Source organism: Sciurus carolinensis, chromosome 13 (assembly GCF_902686445.1).
Source record: "Sciurus carolinensis chromosome 13, mSciCar1.2, whole genome shotgun sequence".
NCBI lineage: Eukaryota > Metazoa > Chordata > Mammalia > Rodentia > Sciuridae > Sciurus > Sciurus carolinensis.
In genome coordinates, this window is record NC_062225.1 from 18,854,498 (window position 1) to 18,874,288 (window position 19,791).

The 19,791-nt window shown below is 40.7% G+C and overlaps 1 protein-coding gene across 5 annotated transcripts in view; it reads left to right on the forward strand.

Moving 5' to 3' along the window:
- Meis1 (Meis homeobox 1) overlaps positions 1-19,791 on the forward strand; it is a 133,639-nt gene that overhangs the window by 28,651 nt on the left and 85,197 nt on the right. For all 5 annotated transcript variants that reach the window (XM_047522604.1, XM_047522605.1, XM_047522607.1 and 2 more), the window contains exon 7: positions 468-579. In XM_047522604.1, coding sequence (XP_047378560.1) covers positions 468-579 — 112 coding nt within the window. The remainder of the gene's footprint in view (positions 1-467; positions 580-19,791) is intronic.

Sequence of the window (19,791 nt, forward strand, 5' to 3'; positions counted from 1 at the left end):
GCTATTATGGACCCAGGCCTAATTGTGAGATCTTAAAAGCTCTACCATGTTTGTGTTCTAGCATCAGAGGCCTCCATGAGCCACAACAGTAGAGACCACCACTCTCATTTTGCATTTCCAGAGTAACAGGCTGTTGGGTCAGGGGGGTTTTTTTTGGTGTGAAAAATAGAATCTAATGGCAGCATTTTCCTCTTCCTTTGCCTGGAACATTTTTTGTTTTCCTTGGTAGTAAGGCATGCAGTTACTTACAGAATAGCTATTTGTAGATATTATTTTAGCTTGGAAGCAGAAATTGGCAAATCGTGAATGTGCCATCCAGCTCTGAGCTGGACCAGTCTTGAGGGGGAAGGGAAGCGCGCACCCTGTCCACTCTGGCCTCCCTTCACGACGTCACCCTGTGATGGGATCGCACCCAACAAGTGTTAACACACTGCTCTTATCTGGATTTCTGATTTGTGCCCCCACAGCCCTCTTGGAACAGAGATCATGATGACACGGCGTCCACCCGCTCAGGAGGAACCCCAGGCCCATCCAGTGGGGGCCACACGTCACACAGTGGGGATAACAGCAGTGAGCAAGGTAGGAGAGGTGTTCTCATTCTCTTTTGATACTTGTTTTATTTATAAGGGTTGAAAAATCGGAAATGTCTAGGTAGTTATTCTCTATACAGTTCCTCCTAGAAAACAATCCCACAGAATGTGAGAATTAGCTCATCCTGTTTAATTCCCTTGCCCTTCTCTTCTTCTGTGCCATTCCAACTGCCTAATCGCCTGTCACCTGGCCACCTCCATGAAACGGTCAGTGAATTGATCGAGGGCAAGACTGGAGGAGTAGATTGGAAGTTAAATGTGCATAAACAGTATGGCACTAATGTCCTGCTATACAAATAGAAAGTAGTGTTATCACTGCCCTTGGGGAGGTTTTTTCAAGGAATCATGAAGAAACACCCATTAGAATCCCAAGTTAATGATGTCATAAGTTGCTTAGAAGGCATTGGGCAACCTACGCTGGGCTTCCCTCTCCACTGGGTTGAGGCCCTCTGTCTGCCTTACCTTAATATTGACTCTCTCAAGTGTTTGACTTCGTTGCAAAGCCAGATGAAGTGAGTGAGGAAGACATGGAACAATATCAACTTAACTCGTGTGGTGCCTTGAACCCACACACACGTGTGTGCATGCAGGTCTCCAAGGATGTGCATGTTTGACTTAAGTGATAGGCAGTAAGGTTTCAATATCAAGTCAGTCTTCAGGAAAAGCTGAATGAGTATCCACACGACTCATATTGCTTTTGATGAGGCCCTATTGCAGTGGATTTTGTGTTTAATTAATGCAATTAAAGTTGAATAGAGAATTTTTTGACTGTAAATAGAAAGTCTGCTTTAAGGAAGTTGACCCTGGGCCCACAGTAGGTACATACTTTAAAATCTGGTTCTGTGATCATGGTTCACTTGGGTGCTTTTAAGCAATCTAAGAGTTTTGCTGTCTAACCCAGTCAGGCTACACCCATCAGAATTGCAAAGTCTACAATGAATTTAATGTGATTAATCTGAAAACGAGAGCAGGAAGGTTTGTTTTTGTCTTTTTTTTTTTTTTTTTTTTAATTTAAGGCACATGTATGCTATTTTCTCTGGGAATAACTTCTGCAAACATAATCTTAAGCGTTTGAGACATTTTATTGTTCAAAGAGAAGTTGCTGACTTCATCATGAGTATAAGCCTAGTAAAAACGGAGCCTGGAATAGTAAACTAGTCCAGAGCCGAGGCAGAAGCAGGTGACCTCTGACCTCTGACTTTTACTGGAAGATGATATGCAGCATAAATCCAAGGGGCCCTTTTTCTTTCAAGTGCATATGTATATGTTATGGCGTCGCTGTTCACAGCACTGTAGTTAAGGCAGCGTCAGCACTTTTGATATATAAAGCCCTACTTTCAAAATTCTACTTACATTATGAGTTTTCAAAGAGGTGTAAATGGAATCTAAATTCTTTTTCCTGTAGCCCAAAATTGCTATGTGGGGTCACAGCCGAGCATTTTGTTTGTTTCTCTTTCTTTTTCATTTCTTGTTTTTAAAAACGTACATCATCTGTGGATGGGCAGGCAGATTGGCTGCTGCGTTAAGGCTGGCAAACTGCTGAAATGCACTTGAATTTAAGAACGCGATGCCTAAGTTTTCTCAAACATAATCTGATAAGAGGATTTTCAGAGGGCAAATGCCCAATGCCAGTTCTTCTCCTCTGTTGAGCCATGACAAGGAATTAGGAATTTTGTGTGTTTCCTTTAACTTCAACAAGTGATCTCCCAAGGCCTATTTAATAGTGAATTTGATTATAACCAGGAACCATGGACTCTTCATGTGACTGGTTTGTCACTTAGAAACTTTGCCTGTATGCTTTTTTCCTCATTATATTTAAGACCACCACGTTGGGTTTTTGAAATGCAACGCTTCTCATTTTCACATAAATTATCTCATTTGAAGCATCTTGATTGAACCAAAACAGATGGCAGATGAAGCAGCCCTACCCCCGTTTGGCAGTTGAGAAAAATAAGAAATGGACAAGTTTCTGATTTGTTGAGGTCGAAGCACAGGGCCAGACCTAAAATCCCAGTGTCCTGATTGTGCGTAGAACGTTTCTCCCCGTCATATCCTCTTCATCTCTCCACAATAACCAGTCCATTACTTCACTGTGATCAGATAAGAACTTTCCATGCTGTCTTCCCCTCCCTGCCCTCCACCAGCTGGAGCCACATCTTTATGTCTTCTTTGCCTTTCCTTCCTTGGTGGGATTTTTTTTTTTTTTTTTTTTTCAGTGAGATTTATTTCTGCAAAGTGTATGAATGATGCCTGCAAGTGTCGGCCAAACAACTTATGCACATTTCCGTGCCAACCATGACCCTTCTAAACCTGTTTTTCATCCCTGAGACCTGTGGAGCTGGGTCTTTGTGCAGCCTTTGGATTAACTGTGCACAGTGGCTTTTCCATGTTTTCCCTGTCTGCCTTTTCTGGCAGGCATGGCTGTGTGTAGGCTGTGCCAGCCTTTGGCCTGTAGTACATGTCCTAAATAGTTATTTACACAGTTTGAGTCCATTTTAGTCAACTGGGTAAATAACAGCCCTCTTGAAAAGATTTATAAATCCATAAATATGTCTTTATACATACCCAATAGACAGAAATAACTCAGTCTGTCAAGAACATATCCAAAGAGGTGTTTCCCCCACAGACAGCCGTAATACATATTTTAAAACTTTCTCTACTGTACTATTTGTACTGCATTGCCTTTTCCTTGTTTCTTTTCCATTTTCACCACTTTATTATGACACCTATGATATCAGAAAAGAAAAAGAAAAAGAAAAGAAAGGAAAAAATCCCTTAGGCTCTTACCCTCTCTTAAATAGCCTCTCTACTACATGGCGCAGGTATAGAACAGGATGTGTGTGTGTGTGTGTGTGTGTGTGTGCATGTGTGTGTGTGTGTGTGTGTATCACAAATTAATCCTATTCTTTTTGACTTTCAAAGTAAATAAAATAAAATAAATCATCCAGGAGTTTTCTAAAGTTCTGAAATATTTCAAAAGACAGTAAAGGTTTCTGATTAGAGGAGCTTTCACAGTTTGGGTGATTTTGAGGACCTGATCATTTTCCAAATTAGTAAGTTATTGTGATGGATGAAATAGTTTTAGAACAAATTTTTACACAAGAATAAAAAAAGAAACACAAAATCCAATCCTGGGCATTCTAAAGAGAATGTCCATGAGGTATGCAATTAGGAAGGTACCAGAGATATTATTATTCAGGGACTTAATGTTTATTCATGAATTACATAGTATATCTTTTCCCCAACTAAATTATTTATCATGACAGCTCTTCCCTATGTTGTATCCCTTCATTTAATATTAACACCTGTGGCCCTTTGCACAAGCAAGGTCCCTCAAAATGGGCATTTGAAAGGGAGCCTTCACTTCTGTGTTTGGCTGGGAATTCCGCTGCTCTTACTATGACATTGATTTTGCCTACCTTTCAGCTTCCTCAAAGCATTTCCAAAGATGTTAGATGGAATTCTTATTTTATCCCTGTCAATTATTTGCTATTTCCCACTTTTCAGGAGAAAAGAAATAGTTCAGAAATACTGGAGAGTAGTTGTCAGAGGCTACTCTGGGATCTGGGTCTCTGGGTTTTGTGACTACATCAAGATGGAGTGTCTCAGGACCCCCAAGTAGTGTTTTGTAATATGAGGTACACGTTGGCAGACTGTGTCCTTCTTGGGTCTCTTTTATCCTACTGTGCGTGTCGGTCCTGCTGACCACAATCAGGGACTGCTCCAGGACATGTATGGTTGGAGCAGGAGAACACCAAGCAAACCTGGTGCCTCTTCCCTTGGGGTTCCTGCTGTAGACACTCTAGGCCTCACCAGCAGCTGGAGCTATGATTGACCACATTTTGAGTTTGGGTAATGTGTCCCTTTTTGGTCCAAAGTGAAGGGTGATGAATAAGTGATAATAATAAAATAGGATTTTAAGGGCCAACAGTTAATGTAGGTATTTCCATCCCCCACTCTGTAGCCAGGTCATGGAGGATCAGGGAGGTAAGGAGATTTGCCAAGGCCACATCCTGGTTGGTGATGGAGTTGAGATGCATGCCCGCTCAGTCTCAGTCCAGAGCCCAAGCTCCTAACTACCACATCTCATTTAATGTTGTACTTCTGTGTGGCTTAGAAATAGGAAAACAGATCATTTGCCAGACATCCTTTCTGTTACCAATTCAGCGACTCTGTCCGCAGCTCTCTGTGCTGGTCCAGTGCTGGGCTCTGTTAAGGGCGACATAGCCAGGAACATGACAGAATCAGCTGAGACTCCTGGGAGAAGACTGCTGGGGAGCAAGAACCTAGTTTTGTGTGCTAAGTAGAATGACGATTGAGCTATTTACAAGGAGAGTGTGATGATTGATATGATTAATTTGTATTATGTATTAAGAGCCTATAGCATTTCACTCATTCAGGAGTTATTGAATTGAGAATAAGAGCCCAGAAATCAAGTCAGGATTTCTCTTGTGGAACATTTCCCACTTAAAGCTCATCTTATTTTCCTGTTTTGTGAGGATCAAGTATGATTTTGACATCAAAATTTGGTGTGAAACATTTCAACCTGAAAGAAATTGAATGATTGCTAGCACCTCTAAACCCATGTATGAACTTCTTTTTTTGCGGGGGGGGGGGGGGCAGGTCTCAGATCAACAATAGGATCACTAGAAAAGAGAAAAAGAAAAACCACCATGTTTCTTTAAAGAAACTGAAAAGCACTGCTCTTTCTTTATAATAACGTATCCAGAGTCGCAACGCCTCCCACTGCCCCCCACCTCCACGCCGGCTTTTGTAGGAGTCCAGGCAACCTATGGCAGAAGGCAATTCCATGTTTTATTGAGGGGAATCTTAAGGCAGTTGTTCCAGGCCTGTGAAGCCAGCAGGCAGAGCTGCCCTAGAGGGGGTGGGGAGCAAGAAGGGAGGAGGTGGGGAAGGACCACATTGCGTTCCAGATGACTGAGCAACGATTTATATGCCAGCTCTCCTTTTTACATGAAGAAGAAAAGTAATAACAGCCCAAACCCAGGCATTTGAAACAGTCAGCTGTCCGATGAATAATGGGATAGGTGGGAAGGAGCTTTCTGATTGGATGTCTTAATGAGCACATTTCGCACAGAGTTTGGGCTGCAGTTCCCCTTGACCTTTGCCCTTTATTGACCAAACTGACACTTCATTTTTCACATACTTCCAATTATGGCTGGGCTTAAGTGTCGCCCTCCCCTCCTTTATTTCTTTCCTATGGACAACTTGAGAGTGGTCGAGGCCACAGCAGATATTTTAATTTGAAAAACTACCCTCGAAACTCAGATTTAGGGTGTAATCTGAAACTGCTGTCTGTTTGTCATTTTTTCAGATGAAAACACAAGTTATCGCCATTTGTTTAGAAACAGTTTTCTTGGAGAAAAAAATTCTGATTTTCAAAGCAGAGTATTTATAATCACTTGAGAACTTTGAAGATGACGAAAGTGTTTAAAAGTGGATTTCTTTCTTTTTCTTCTCTTCTTTCTTGTGTGACTTCATCTGTCTGTTGGTCAAAGTGACTTGTCTGATCCATATTTGTTCACACTTGCTTCTTTAGCTTCCAGTCTCTCCTGGGACTTCTTATATTTCAAGGGCACCGTGATGTATTTTGGCTAATACACTTTTGAGCAAAGGGGAAAGTAAAATATAATTGTGACCACAGGCCCCAGGTCTTAGACCAGTGCACCCTATGTGTTACTTTGCTTGTGTTTAATGTTAGGTTGCAAATTAAAGTGTGGCCTTGGCATGAGGTGGCAGGCAGAATAGGAAAATGATTTCCTGGTGGGAAAAGTCAGGTGTAAAAAAAAAAAGAAAGGGGAAGTTATTATACTCCACAAATCCCCGTTATCAAAAGGTCCATATTATTAACTTCTCAAACATGTCCAATTAGATGTTTAGATTGAGAACTATTTTCCCAGGAACATCTTGTAATGCACTCCCCTTTTCTTTTATTGACTCATCAAATGCGGGTAACAGTTTTCTGTTCTCCATTTGCTTGGCTTCTCGCCTCGTGAGAGCAGGTCCTCTTGCAGAAAAATAACTTCATCCTCTAAAAGTGGTAACTGCATTTCGGGGCACGAACTTGGCCATAAGCATTTTCACTAAAAGTACATCTTCTCTCTATTAGGCCACATCACTAGTAAACTTGAGGTCATTGTTTTTCATCTTAAACAACCAAACCATGCATTTGAAATTATTTACAGCCAAATAGATTTCCTTCTCGCACACACGTTATCTGTCTCAAAAGTGGATGAAGTGTTACCTACTTTATTATGTAGCCCTCTGGCATATCCATGGCATATTTTTTACTATAATATGGTAATAAAAGAATATGTAAAAGACAGACAAAGGTTCTGTCTTTTTCTGTAAGGTGACCTCTGTTACCAAGTAACTGCTTTACTTATGAGCTTATTAAAAACTCAAAAAATGAGCTTTTCATACTTCATAGGCATTGATGTGAAAATGAGCTGTCCTGTGAGTAGTTTTCTTGATCATTTTTAGAACAATTGATTAGCCAAAGAGCTCCTGTCATTAGTTGACATTGACTGATAGCAATTTGTCACAAGCTCTGAAGGTCAGCTAGACAGTTGGAGTTTCAGCTTGTCTTTGATTGACCTTTACTGATTCCATCCTCATGTGATTGGGTTTGAATAGGTCTGACCCTCAATTGGAAAAGACAGGACATTAGTCAACAGGGTCATTTCTTACAGTTTCTGTTGATTGCGCATTTTTATTTATGTGTGAACTCATGGTCTGAATTTCTTGGCCATTTTTATACTCTCAGTTTTGAAACTTAAAAGGTGTGATATTTATTAAGTGTGGCCTTAAAGCCACAATTCCATTTTCCCTTCAGTTTGCATTTAACAGAAGACTTGCTATGTGCTGCCCCCAAATTGCCTAATGACACTGGCCTTTGCCACCTGTGCTGATACTGGAGTTTTGTTGCAGGTGATGGATGGACGTTTGTTGTTGCTGTTGCTTTTAAGGAATATTGACTTTAGTGTGACTTGTAGAACTTCTAAAATTATACACTCATTCTTTGACTTCTCTGGAATTAATTACTTTGTCTCCCAAGACTCATGCATTATTTTTAATAAATGGAAATGGAGCGGTAAAGAATTATGAATAATGATGCTCTGTCATTTCATCCTTTAGCTTTGCAACCAAAGCATGAGCATTTTTTTTTTTTAAAGGTAGCTACTTTTCAGTTTCATTCAGTCTGCTGTAAACTAGAGAATACTCCCCTGGCTAGAAGAGGATTAGTATTTCAGGGACAGTGGAATGTATTTTCTGTTGTAGGGGACCAGGAGTTAATTGCTTGTAATATTCAGGTCTTTCCTCTCTAAATCTTGAGATATTTTTCTAAGCTGCATCACATGTAGAAGAATATATTCCATACTCACAGGAACAACATTCATTTTGTTGCTTTATGTAAATAATAAAAAATGGTGAGCTTAACTTAAAAACGCAGGTCTCAATCTGTAATTATTTAATTCAGTTATTTCTTTCCTCATGTTCCTGCTCACCTTCCCTTCTTGTCTCACTTCTGTGTTGGGTTTTAAACTATAAGCAATAACTCGTTTTTCAGGTTGGCCCTCCCAGACGTTCCAGGGCCACCACACACAGCCTGGCACAGCCTAAACATGTGTTTTAGTTTCTCCCCAAGAAAATAAATGAGGAGAGAATCCATTGTCCCAGGTGGTGGATTCTTCACCTGGTGTCATTCTTGGCAAGGCAGAGGTGAGGAAGTTAATTTTAGGGAAGCATTCATTTAACATAGCCCAAGGAGATAAAAAGAGTTTAGCATCATAATCTCTTCTGTAGACAAGCCAAAATGTTATCAGGAGTTGTATTTAAGGGGGGAAAATGTAGATTTATACATTCTAGTCAAGTCATCAAAATGGATTAAGTGCTTACTGTGTGTCAGGTGCTTTGTGTGAGGCTATGAAAACGAGTAGGTCATTGTATGTGTCCTCAGGAAGTTTGTGTGCACCCACAAGGACATCAAGTGTGTGGAAGTGAAATAGTCACTAAGTACTGGGGGTGCCCCGAGTTTTCTATCAGTGTACTTATTTGTCAACATGTCCGTGACCCAGCCTGGGTAACTCTAGGGTGAGGGCTGCTGCTGAATCACTTGGTATGGCCACCCAGGGTCTCTGCTGTCTGGACCATGGGGGCCATCATTACTTTAGTCACCTGACTGCTGACTCATATTGATCTTCAGGGAATCTTGACATCTTAGTTGTGGAGGGGACTCCTGTAGCAGTTTGGTGAAGTCTAGGGAAACTTTTCAGAGTAGTATTTTTAATCAACATATTAAAAATAATAAGATAATTTGGGAAACCAATTATACTGAAGATTCCATTATCAAAAAATATTTTAAGAAAGTGAATTGTAATACAGTAAGGTAAATGCTTTGTTAAATATGCGTTGCACAACAAGATCTACCCCAAAATCCATTATCTATTGTATTTTTGAAGTAGTGATGAATGTAAGTGATGTGTTAAGGTATTTGTAACAACTGTATCATGATATGTGAATATGATTTCCCCTGGGGAGAAAGTCATAGTCCCTGCTAAGAGTTCTGTGGTTTGTTACTTATCTATGTACTTGTTTGAAGGAAATACTCATTAGAGGTTAATAAGAATAAAAATAGAATTTTCCCCTCTTCCATTGACATCTTCTTCTTCAATTCTAACCGCTGGAGGGAGAATCTATGTGGCCCAGGAAAAGAGCTTCCAACCTAAATTCAAGTGTTATGACCAGAAAGTAGTCCACGAACCCCCAGGTTTGAGGGAGTGACCCCCTTCTATGCTGTGCTGGTGTTCAGTGTTCTTATCTTTCACCACATGTTGAAATGAGCCATGTATGGGCCATGTATGGGTCATCCTTCTCAGGAGACTGCCTTGAAAGGAACTGTGTATTCTCCATCTTTGGATATCCTATGCCCAGCACAGTTACAGGCACATAGTCATTGGTGGATCCTCATCTAATAAACAGGACTGAGAAACCTCTCCTGTGTTCAAGCTGCAATTGTACTACATTCCCTCAGGACTGATTTCTTCTGGGTGCCAGAAAGCTAATCTCCTGTGGAAATCTGTCAAAGTGGAAATAGGTGCCAAGGTCTCGCCTGCCCTGGCTCTCAGAGATGCATTTCAACAGGGGCAATGAAGGAAAGATTCAATGAGGAGCTGTTTCTGATGTTGGTGTAGATGAATTTGGGACTGTCATTGAAATCACACCACCTACGTAATTCCCAGTTTTTCCTGCGCCTTCCCTTGGATACTATCAGGTGCCCCTCAATGGGCATCTAACAAAAGATGCATGGAGACAGAAGCAGCATTTCGGAATCTTTTGAGGGATTGTAGGACTGGGGGTGAGGATGATTTCTGAGACAGGACCTTGAAACAGGAGTGACTGTGTTACCCTTGGAGGAGGCTTTTATGGTCTATGCCCTTCCCAGTAGTATGATTTCATCTCCTGGGATGCAATACTTAACTCTGCCCCTGAATTCATCTTTCTCCCTCATGAATGCTAGTACTAATTAAAGATGGTAGCAGAGGATTTGGCTGTCAGCCTAGCAAAAAATAACCCAAACAGTACATTTATGCCAAGCATTTTCCTTAAAAAGATGTAGGCGTTGTCTACCTCTTTGTATTGATTGGTCCCAGAGGTAGAGTCAGTAAAGTTGGGTTTGCTCAAGTGTCTGGCTTTGTGGATTAGTTCAGTCTTGCAGATAATTTTCCATAATTACTTAACCTAAAAGCATTCTATCTGATTAGTACAATTAGCTTTGGCTTACCCCATTTACCAATATAACCCATATGCATTCCCTCCTAAACATAGCTTATTTTATTTCCTGACAAACAATAAAGTAGAACTTCCTTTTACTTATTTCCAGATCAGGAGGAAAAGAGAACATAATCTTATATAGCAAATCCTAAATTTTATTCACAGTCATGTGTTTTTAAGAAAGGAAGAATTGAAGAGTAAAGGCAGAACATATTTCATTTGTCAATAATCATGTTGCTAAAGTATAAGCATTTAATCAGTGCTGTGTCCTTAACAATTTCATTTGGTTTTTAGTTTGACTCTTTGCATGCATGCCTCTATTAAAATGTACCTATGACACCAGAACAGTAGCACCTTGACCTGTTTTTATACTTTGATGTCTTAGGATAAAAGTATATGCAGATGCTTCTTGATTTATGATGAAATTATGTCCTTTATCCCATAGTAAATTGAAAATATTGAATGCAGGAAGTGTATTCAATGCACTTTGTAGAGTATCAGTTATTCCTCCTCATGATATTGTGTCCCTACCCCACACTGAAAGCATCAAACTGCTTGCTTCTAGCCCAGAAAAGGACCAAATTTTGAAATTTTGAAAGGGTTTGTATTGAATGAGAATCACTTTTCCACCATTGAAAAGTTGAAAAAATTATGAATCACACCATTGTAAATTGGTACAATCCGTATTGAATTTTAAAATGTGTATATCTTCTCTCCCTCATTCTAAGAAAGAATTTAAGGAAATTGACAAATTAGATAAGTATACAATAGCATCAAAATAGTATATGAAGAAATTAGAATAAAAGGAAAATGAGCAAGAAGGCAGTCATAGGTTACTTCAGAAGACTGTGAATTACAAGATCATGTATAATTGCTGGAAGTAGGCAGTTAATTTGGCTCTGAACCTCCTAACAGCCAAAACAAAGAGTGAAATACAATTTACAGCATTTATGGAAGTTCCTCAGAAGAATCCTTTTGACTGGAATTAAGATCTAAAAGAAATTCTCCTCACGTCTTCACGCAAAGACCCAGTGAGATGCTATAGACTAATAATCTCAACAGAACATCTGTATGATGCCTTTTAAATTCCTCTCACCTCCTGGCACAATGCTGTAAATATAATAACAGTAGATACCTATTTGATTGCTTGATTTGACTAGATGTATAGAATCACAATCCATTCTTTACTCCTAACTCCTTGGTATTTGAGGTAGTCTTGATTTCCATGGTTGGAACAGGTGATAGCCTGTTTTAATATGACCCAAGGAACTAATTGTTTTGCAATGCCATCAGGCCTTTCTCCACTTGTTATCTCGTTCTGACCTTCTGACCGTTTTATGGTGGATCGGCTCCCCTCTCATCTTCTCTCCTTCTCCACTTGGGGCCAGTGGTAGGGTGAGAATGCTCCTGTTGATCTGGCTATTGTCCCCTGTAACAGGGTTAATGGAGCCAGAGAGACTCAAATGAGCAAGAGTTAGACTAGAAATGGGGTGGGGCAGGGTTGAGATGCCAGAATGGAAAGATTTGGGTGCACTTTCTTTAAAAAAGAAGGTTCTGAGGCAATAATATTTCAGTCTGTGTAATTGAGGGGACTGGGCCTTAGGAATATTTACATTACCACATCCCAGTGCCAAGAACATCCCCTTACGTGAAGGGAATGAATGTAATGCAACTAAAAGGTATTGTTTGACATTGTGAATTTTAAGCTTAATGAGAGGACTACTCTCAAAGATAGAAGAGATGAAAACAGAAATGGTCTCATCAACTGAATGAGTTTTAATAGAATGTCCACTGCACACCCAGCCCTGTGCTAGATATGAGAATCCAAAGTCAAAGAGGTCATTTCTGAAAGGAAGAAACTGACAGTCCAGTGAGGAGCGAACAGTTGACATCTCAGAAGTTAAGTCGCACGAGTGAGTCAGCGTGGTGCAAGTTGCAGCCAGGATGGCACCCACCAGAGATACAGCTACTGCCTGTCATGCGTCTAGCCTCCCATGACAGCCATTCTTAAGTGATTACAGCACCCTTTCTCATTCAGCCTGATCAGAACTCAGATGTGGGTCCTTCTCCACACAGACTCCAGTCACAGTGATACTCAGAGTGCCAGTTAGCCCTAGGAGAAAATGTTTGTTTGTTTGTTTGTTCTGTTTTTGTTGTTGTTGTTTGTTTTTAACTACTGATCTCTCACTTCCCCAAGGGAGTGAGTCTTTATTGGAACTTGGGACAAATGGGGAAGAAGAAGGGCATGGAAGCAAAGAAATCCATTTGTGTAAAGGTGCAAAGGAGAAGCAAAAACTTGACATTGTGGAGGTTTTGTAAGTACATCAGCATCATTAGAGGACAGGCGGTGAGCAAGGATGTGTCTGAGGTGACACTCAAGAGGTGGCAGGGGACAGGCCATGAAGAATCCTATATGGAGTCCTAAGAAGTTTGGCGTTTGTGTAGGAGCTCATGGGGAGTCACTGAACACCTTCAGTAATGGCATGGTCAGATCTGAGGGGTCGGTGCAGGGGGAGACTGGAGGCAGCCCTGCGGTTATTCGGAAATGTTGAGGCTCTGAACTAAGGCAGAGTGAAGAGACTGGAGAGAGGAGGGCTGCATAGACCGAGAGACTGCTTGGATGTGGGTGTGGTAGGCGATGGAAGGGTCTGGAATGATGTGGAGGTTTCAGAAAATCGACTGTATGGACTACAGGTCTGTCTGGTGTGCCCACTATCTTCTTAAGCATGGACTCAGCTCTCCAGAGACTGATGTAGCAAGTGCAACTGGACCTGGATGACTCTGGCTTTCCCCCCACGCCCTTGCTAGGCAGAAGTGACATTTTCCCCACCCCTTCCTGAGGGTGGCTCGGGAAAGTCCTTTCTCCCTGCCTGCTGCTCTGCACTCCCTCTGGAGAGGGCTCTGGCTCCATGGGGACCAGGAACTGGGTGGAAAAGAAGAGGCTAGCCAGGCTATCCTGGGAATTCAGTGACTCATTTCATCAGTTTACTGCTCTGAAAATGAGGTGACTTCCCCCTTTGCTTGACAACTGATTGATGAACACTTCCTGAGTGCTGCAGAGGAGCTGTTTTGCTTCACAGGACTTCATGTTTATGGGCTCCCAGTGGATGCTAATCCTGATGTGCTACAGCCTTTTCCACTTCCTGGCTGCTAAGTTTTCTTTTTATGTAGAATTTTCAGATTACCCGCTCAAGACTTAACAGAATCCCGGATTAGAAATAGCAGATGCATTTACCTATGCATACAACTCTAGTGACATTGACTTTTTGCCAGAATGTTTAAAAACTGAAGCATACTTTCAAATACTGAAGCAGTATTTTGACTAAAAGCGCCATCACCTGGGACTTAGGATGTCTATATTGGAAGTCATCTTTTAAAATAGTGCACTTCATTTTGTGTGTCTAAGATTTGTTTTGTTTTGTTTTAGCTTTTGCTATATTCCCAGGACGTGGTTTTTAGAAGGATTGGTCTGTACTTTGTTTCCAGATGTCTTGATGCTCTTGGAAGAAAAGGAATGAGTTTTGGAAAACATTAATTGCTCTGCTAAATGGTGGAATGTTAATAATAGCCACACAGCAAGAGTTGGAAGCAATTCTTTAAGGATTCAAGAATATTTTTGAGGTTCATTTTTCATAAATGAGCAGAGGCAATAGGTTTGCATCCTGTGGACCAGAGTCATCATCTTAGATACTAGTCACAACCCTTAGATTTAATTTTCATTTTTCTGATGAAGGCAGTAGGTTTAATGTGTCTTACTTTGCAGCTGGAACAGATTCTATTTTTAATCTGTAAGTCAAATATGGCACAGAGCCATGTGCTGCCCGGATCCAAATGCATAACTCCTGTTGATATCAGTGAGCTTCATGATGGATTGGAAAGAACTATGTGGTCTTTATTCCAAATATCTATCTGACTCTTTAGGATTAAACATGCTGAACAAATTCTAGCACTTTTCAAGTTAAGATGAAGTGTTTTCCAATGTAGCAAGCATGCCGGCTTAAAGGAATAATGCAACAATTCCAAATAGACACACACACATAGCCGTAGAATTGGTTTTCAGGCAGAGAGGCAACTGGCCTCAGGAACCTGGCTGGCATAGCAAAGGACATGGCTGTATTGAGCTAAACAAAATTGCCTTTAAATAGAGAAGATAAGAGGAGAAAGCCTTTTCTTTGGATGATCCTGTGCTCATTAGGGTACATGTTATCGTGGGTGGGTAATTCTAGCAAGACCCACTTGTACTTCCTCACTCTTATTACCCCAGTGGTGGGAATGGTGTGGTAATATTCATTCAGAATTGACTGGTGTTTGCCTCTATAAATAAATTTGCTCAAATCATAATTGTTATAACAGGATTGTTTGATTACCTGGCAATGGCCTTGTGCTGAGATAGCTTTTGGATCACCTGTTCATTGGGAGCGTTTGACAGACCTCATGTTTATTACCCAATTGAATGTCAGTAGCAATTGCAGCTAAAGATAAACAAAAATGCAAGTACTTGTTGACCTTGACTTTTTTTCCACAAGAGATTGGACTCGATGACTCTATTGCTGTTGAACTGATAAGGGTTATAAACGGTAGTTTAAGGAAAATGTTTTATTCCCAGAGGAAAATACCCTATTTGCTGTGGGAAATGGCCATAGCATGTATACCTTTCACCAGATATTCTTAATTCACCTTTATTTGGGCTGTGGGAAAAGGATAGAAGAGAAAAGTTTTTTATGGCTTTAATGTACATTTGCATAGATTGTCATAATTTGCAAATGGCATAGTTAGTGGATTGAATGCAATTTTAGAGGAAGCCAGTGGTGTTCCTATGATTTATGAGACTTAGTGGCATGATTTCTTTTGAAACTATCATGTTAGCATAATATTGTGTTTCAGAGATGAAGATCCTGCAAAAAACGTGCAATAGATCTGTGGTACTCTTTCTGGTTTTAATTAGAGCATGAAAGTAGAATTGGTTAGTGTAATCTCACTAGAAGCAAAGAGAGAAAATTGACCCAGTGAATATTTACCTGGGACACTCTGGAAGTACATGGGGGGATATGGTGATCTGCATTTTTCTCTGGGCATGGTGTCTTATGTTCCAAATTTGAATTCAGAAACATTGGGCCATTAAGGATTCCCCCTTTCTTGGTGAGGCATTAGACCTCAATGACCTGCCCTATTTGCTCTTAAAAATCCCACTGCAGTTTCCTTTTGAGGAGAGGTGCTTTGGCTCAATGCCACAGGCTTCAACTTTTGCTCTTAAAATGTTGTTTTGATGCATAGTATAGTGATGGCTGAATTGATTTCTGAGCATAAACGGTGGCCTAGATTTTTGCCCTGTGGAAATCCATGGAATTAAGAACTCTAGGTTCCTGGAGTGATAAGAGGTAAGCAAATGATTAGATATGCATGCAGGGAAAAAATTAAGATGCTCGTAGAATGAAAATAAGGGTGTATATCATTTGCAAGTTTAATGTAAATGTAAACCACTAATACAACTAATAATTTAATGCTAATATGTGAGGATAAGTAAATGTGATTCTAATCATTTCCTATTTGGTGTATTTTCAAAGAGTTCAGAGCAAAAATGTACAGTATTGAAAAATTTCCCTGGCTATCCAGAATGAAAATATGGTCTGCCAACAATCATGGCCCCTGAGAAACCTCTGGAATACTAGTAACTTGCATTTCTCTCTAGATAGACGTTTGGTACAATTTGAGAAAGTAGGATCTGAGCTACAGTTTCTTGTAAGGAGGTTTAGAACACAGACATATTATGGAATTTAATCAATAGATGTATAAGCTGAGATCTAGGCCGTCATGCCCTTTTAAGTAATCTCTAGTATTATTTAATAATACATAATATATTTTTTGTAAAAATATTAGGCCTCATAATATATTTCAAAATATAGATTTCCTTTTGATAATAACTCAAACAATTTATATATATACATAATACATATATATATATATATATATTTTTTTTTTTTTGAGAATGGATCCTATGAATGAAATTTTTAAATAAAAGTAAAGAAAGTCATGCTAGCCAGGCATTGTAGTACAGGCCTGTAATCCCAGCAACTTGGAAGGTTGAGACAGGACTATCACAAGTTCAAGGCCGGCTTCAGCAACTTGCCCTCAGCAACTTAGGCAGATCCTGTTTCAAAATAAATAATAAAAAGTGTCAGGGATGTAGCTCAATGGTAAAGACCCTCTGGGTTCAATGCAAAAAAAAAGGTCTTACCATATAGTAAATTTCTGGGTTTTTTTTAGCAAACAACACAAGAGTTCCACTCTGCCCATCTTCTTTGCTAGGGCCTATTTCTTTCATTATGTATTTCTTTGGAGAATAGCTGCTTGCAGACCTCCACTTTTCCATGAAACTTTTGTGAGGAACAGTGGAAATCTTTGCAATGACAGATGCCATTGCAGATTATTATGATGTCCATTACTTGGTGAATGAAATTAGGAAGAGTTTATTTCTGACATGGCACATAACCTTCCCTGCAACAGAAGGACTGCAATCTAGAATCTTTGTTTAAAAAAAAAAAAAAAAGTCCTCAGGAATACTGGTGAGTCTCTGGTTGATATGTTAGAAATGAGCAAAGAGAAGTGCTGCCTGGGGCAACCTGGTCCCCAGCAGGAGGGCACCCTGGACTCTCAGTTCAGGCTCCTCCTGACTGTGAGGGAGAGCTGTGTCCATGTGTTGGGGGACGGGCATCCTATGCTCTTCTCGGTAGTCGCTGAAGGATGTGGCAAGGATATGAATTGTTTGCAGCTGGCTCTCCGTCCTGACTCTACAAAAGACCTCTGAGTTTATCTGCATTCTTCTGCACACCAGTCCCAATGTAGCCACCTCCCAGGCCACTTTGTGGGAAAGCTTTCTTTATGGTGGATGACGTGGCATTTCTTGTCACTTCCTCAAATTCCTTCCCACTGCCTATCAGCATTGCCCTGGACTTATCTGGGTTGAGCCTCAGGCAGCCAGAGCTAATCCAGGTTCCTATTTCAGAGGAGCAAAGTGACAGCAATGACGCTGCCATTTCTCAGCTTGTGACCTGGGGTGCTGGGGGGAAGGAGCAGAGAGAGGAGTCATTCAAGAGTTGGGGGCCATTGACTGGACTCGCAAACCTGGGGACCTTGAGCTCCCCCTTATTCCCACCAGCCTTGTTTCTCCATTAGGCTTGTTCAGTTGGAAGTAACTTTTCCAACTCTGACCTAAAGAAATAAATTGCACTTACATGATGTTGGTTTCCTTTCTTCCACTGAGATTGCCCTAACAATTTTGAGCCTCATAGAGAAAGTCTTATGAATTAGGATTTAGAGAAACATGGCTTTGGGTTCTGAATCTTCTGTTATTTAACATATATTTGCAGAGCACCTACCATGTGCCAGATACAATGCTAAGTAATGGGAAAGTCTTCAAACAACCATTTTTTTAGAGTTTGCAAACCCTATACCACCATCCTTGTGGCAGGGTAGATATTCGTGTCTCCGTTTTATGGGTCACGGAAGGCCTGAGGGTAGAAGTCTGAGAACAAACGGAACCAAAATTGGTCAGGCTTTTCAAAGCCAGCACCTTACTTTTGTACCAGGTTAAGAAGTAACTTAGTAACTGGTATCTTCCTGATCCATTTCTATTTGCAATATGCGCATCAGTTTTTTCTCTCTCTCCCTCCCTCCCTCCCTTCCTCTTTCTTTCTCTCATTAGAGAGAGGAGAGAATGAAATTAGGGAGGCTCTTTCCTAGAAGTAATCAGGAACAGCAGGCATTGTGGTTCATGTATTCATTTGTTCATTCATTCTACCCACTGAAAGTACCTTCTGTATGCTGGAAGGTATTTGCTAAGTCCTAGGACAACAAAGATGAGTGAGACCAATCCCTGCCCTCAAGGAATCTGTAATCCAGTGTTTTTTTTCCCCCTCATCCCCAAGTTGGGACATGTCTGGAACAAATGTATTTCCTGACGCTGTTCTCTGGGTAGTTAGCTACTCTCCCAATCAGTATGGCAGATACTCTCCGGGCATTCTCAGGCTTTGAGGGCTTTTAGTGTGTGGTCAGCACTGAAGCAACCTCCCTTTGGTCTCTCCTCCTGGAAAACAGGCTTGCAGTGAATCAGATTTCTGCATAAGTTGGCTTAACTTCTTTGGGCAAATAACGGCCTTGGCCTCTGCTTACCTGTAAGATGGAGGTAATATGAGTACCTATCTGCAGGGTCGTGGAGAACATGAAAGATGTTAACCTCTAGAACTTAGAACGGTGCCCAGCACCAGGCACTGTCCATGTGCTAGCCGCTATCATCATCATCATCATCATCATCATCATCATTTGGTCTATTTTTCTCTGTGGACAAAGAGACTGAGAGGGACTGATGCTCATTCCTGAGCATGAGAGATGGTATAACAAGAAATCGGGAATCCAGCGCTATTCCTGAGAGCGTCCTCATTCTACAGTGGGGCGTGCCTGAGCATCCTTTTCTGTCAGGATAGAGAGCTTTCTAAACTCCGGGTGCCTCTCAGGTTTCCAGTAGACTGGACTCCCTTCGCTCCTGTGTCCACTTTCACCTGAGGAGGCAGTGATGAGGAGGTGGGGGATTGAGAGATGGACTCATGCGGTTCTCACCATAAGGCTGTGGTCCACTGATTTCTTTTAAGCAGTTGTTTGTGTTCTTTCTACACCATGAATTACAGTGTCTGCGAAATGTAGTTCACCGTGTCGGTCAAGGTGACGTTGCCCAGTATAGCCCTTTTGACTGTCAGATTGGGTTAGGGTTGAATGTCCTCAGGGGGCAGTAGGTGGAATCTCTTCAGGGGATCCAGGTTAGCATGGGGAATAAATTTACCCACTAAGGAAGGTCTTTTTTGTGCCTCTGGTCTCACCCTGCCACAATACTTTGTCTTTGATGAAGCTATTGAGCAGTATCATCAAATCCTTTGAATTTCAGGATATTAATATTTATTGGTGAATATTAAGATACAGGAAGTCTATGCTTGGTATTACAGATAAATTTAATATATATGCATATAACATGTATAGTATATATGCATTATATATATATATTTATTACAAATATTATATATATAGATATATATTACAGATAGATAGATCCTGAGGACTAGGCTTATATTAATTGTAGTTACTGAAATAAGATTTTCAATATCTGTTGCTTAGTAGGAGTGAAGAGGAAACTTTAATTCTGGGAGGTGATGGCATAATGGGGAAGTAAAATTAAATCTATAGGGAGGTTTTTATTTGTTTTTAGTGAGTCAACTCTCCTACCTCTTTCACCTACAAAGGTGTTGGTGGTGCTGGCTGCCCACTCTTGCCCTGGCCACCTCACTGTTCCTGTCTCTTCTTGCTCTTTTTCAAATGTGCAGTGTTGTAGCAAGTTGTGCTGAGCATGGAGGGTCCATTT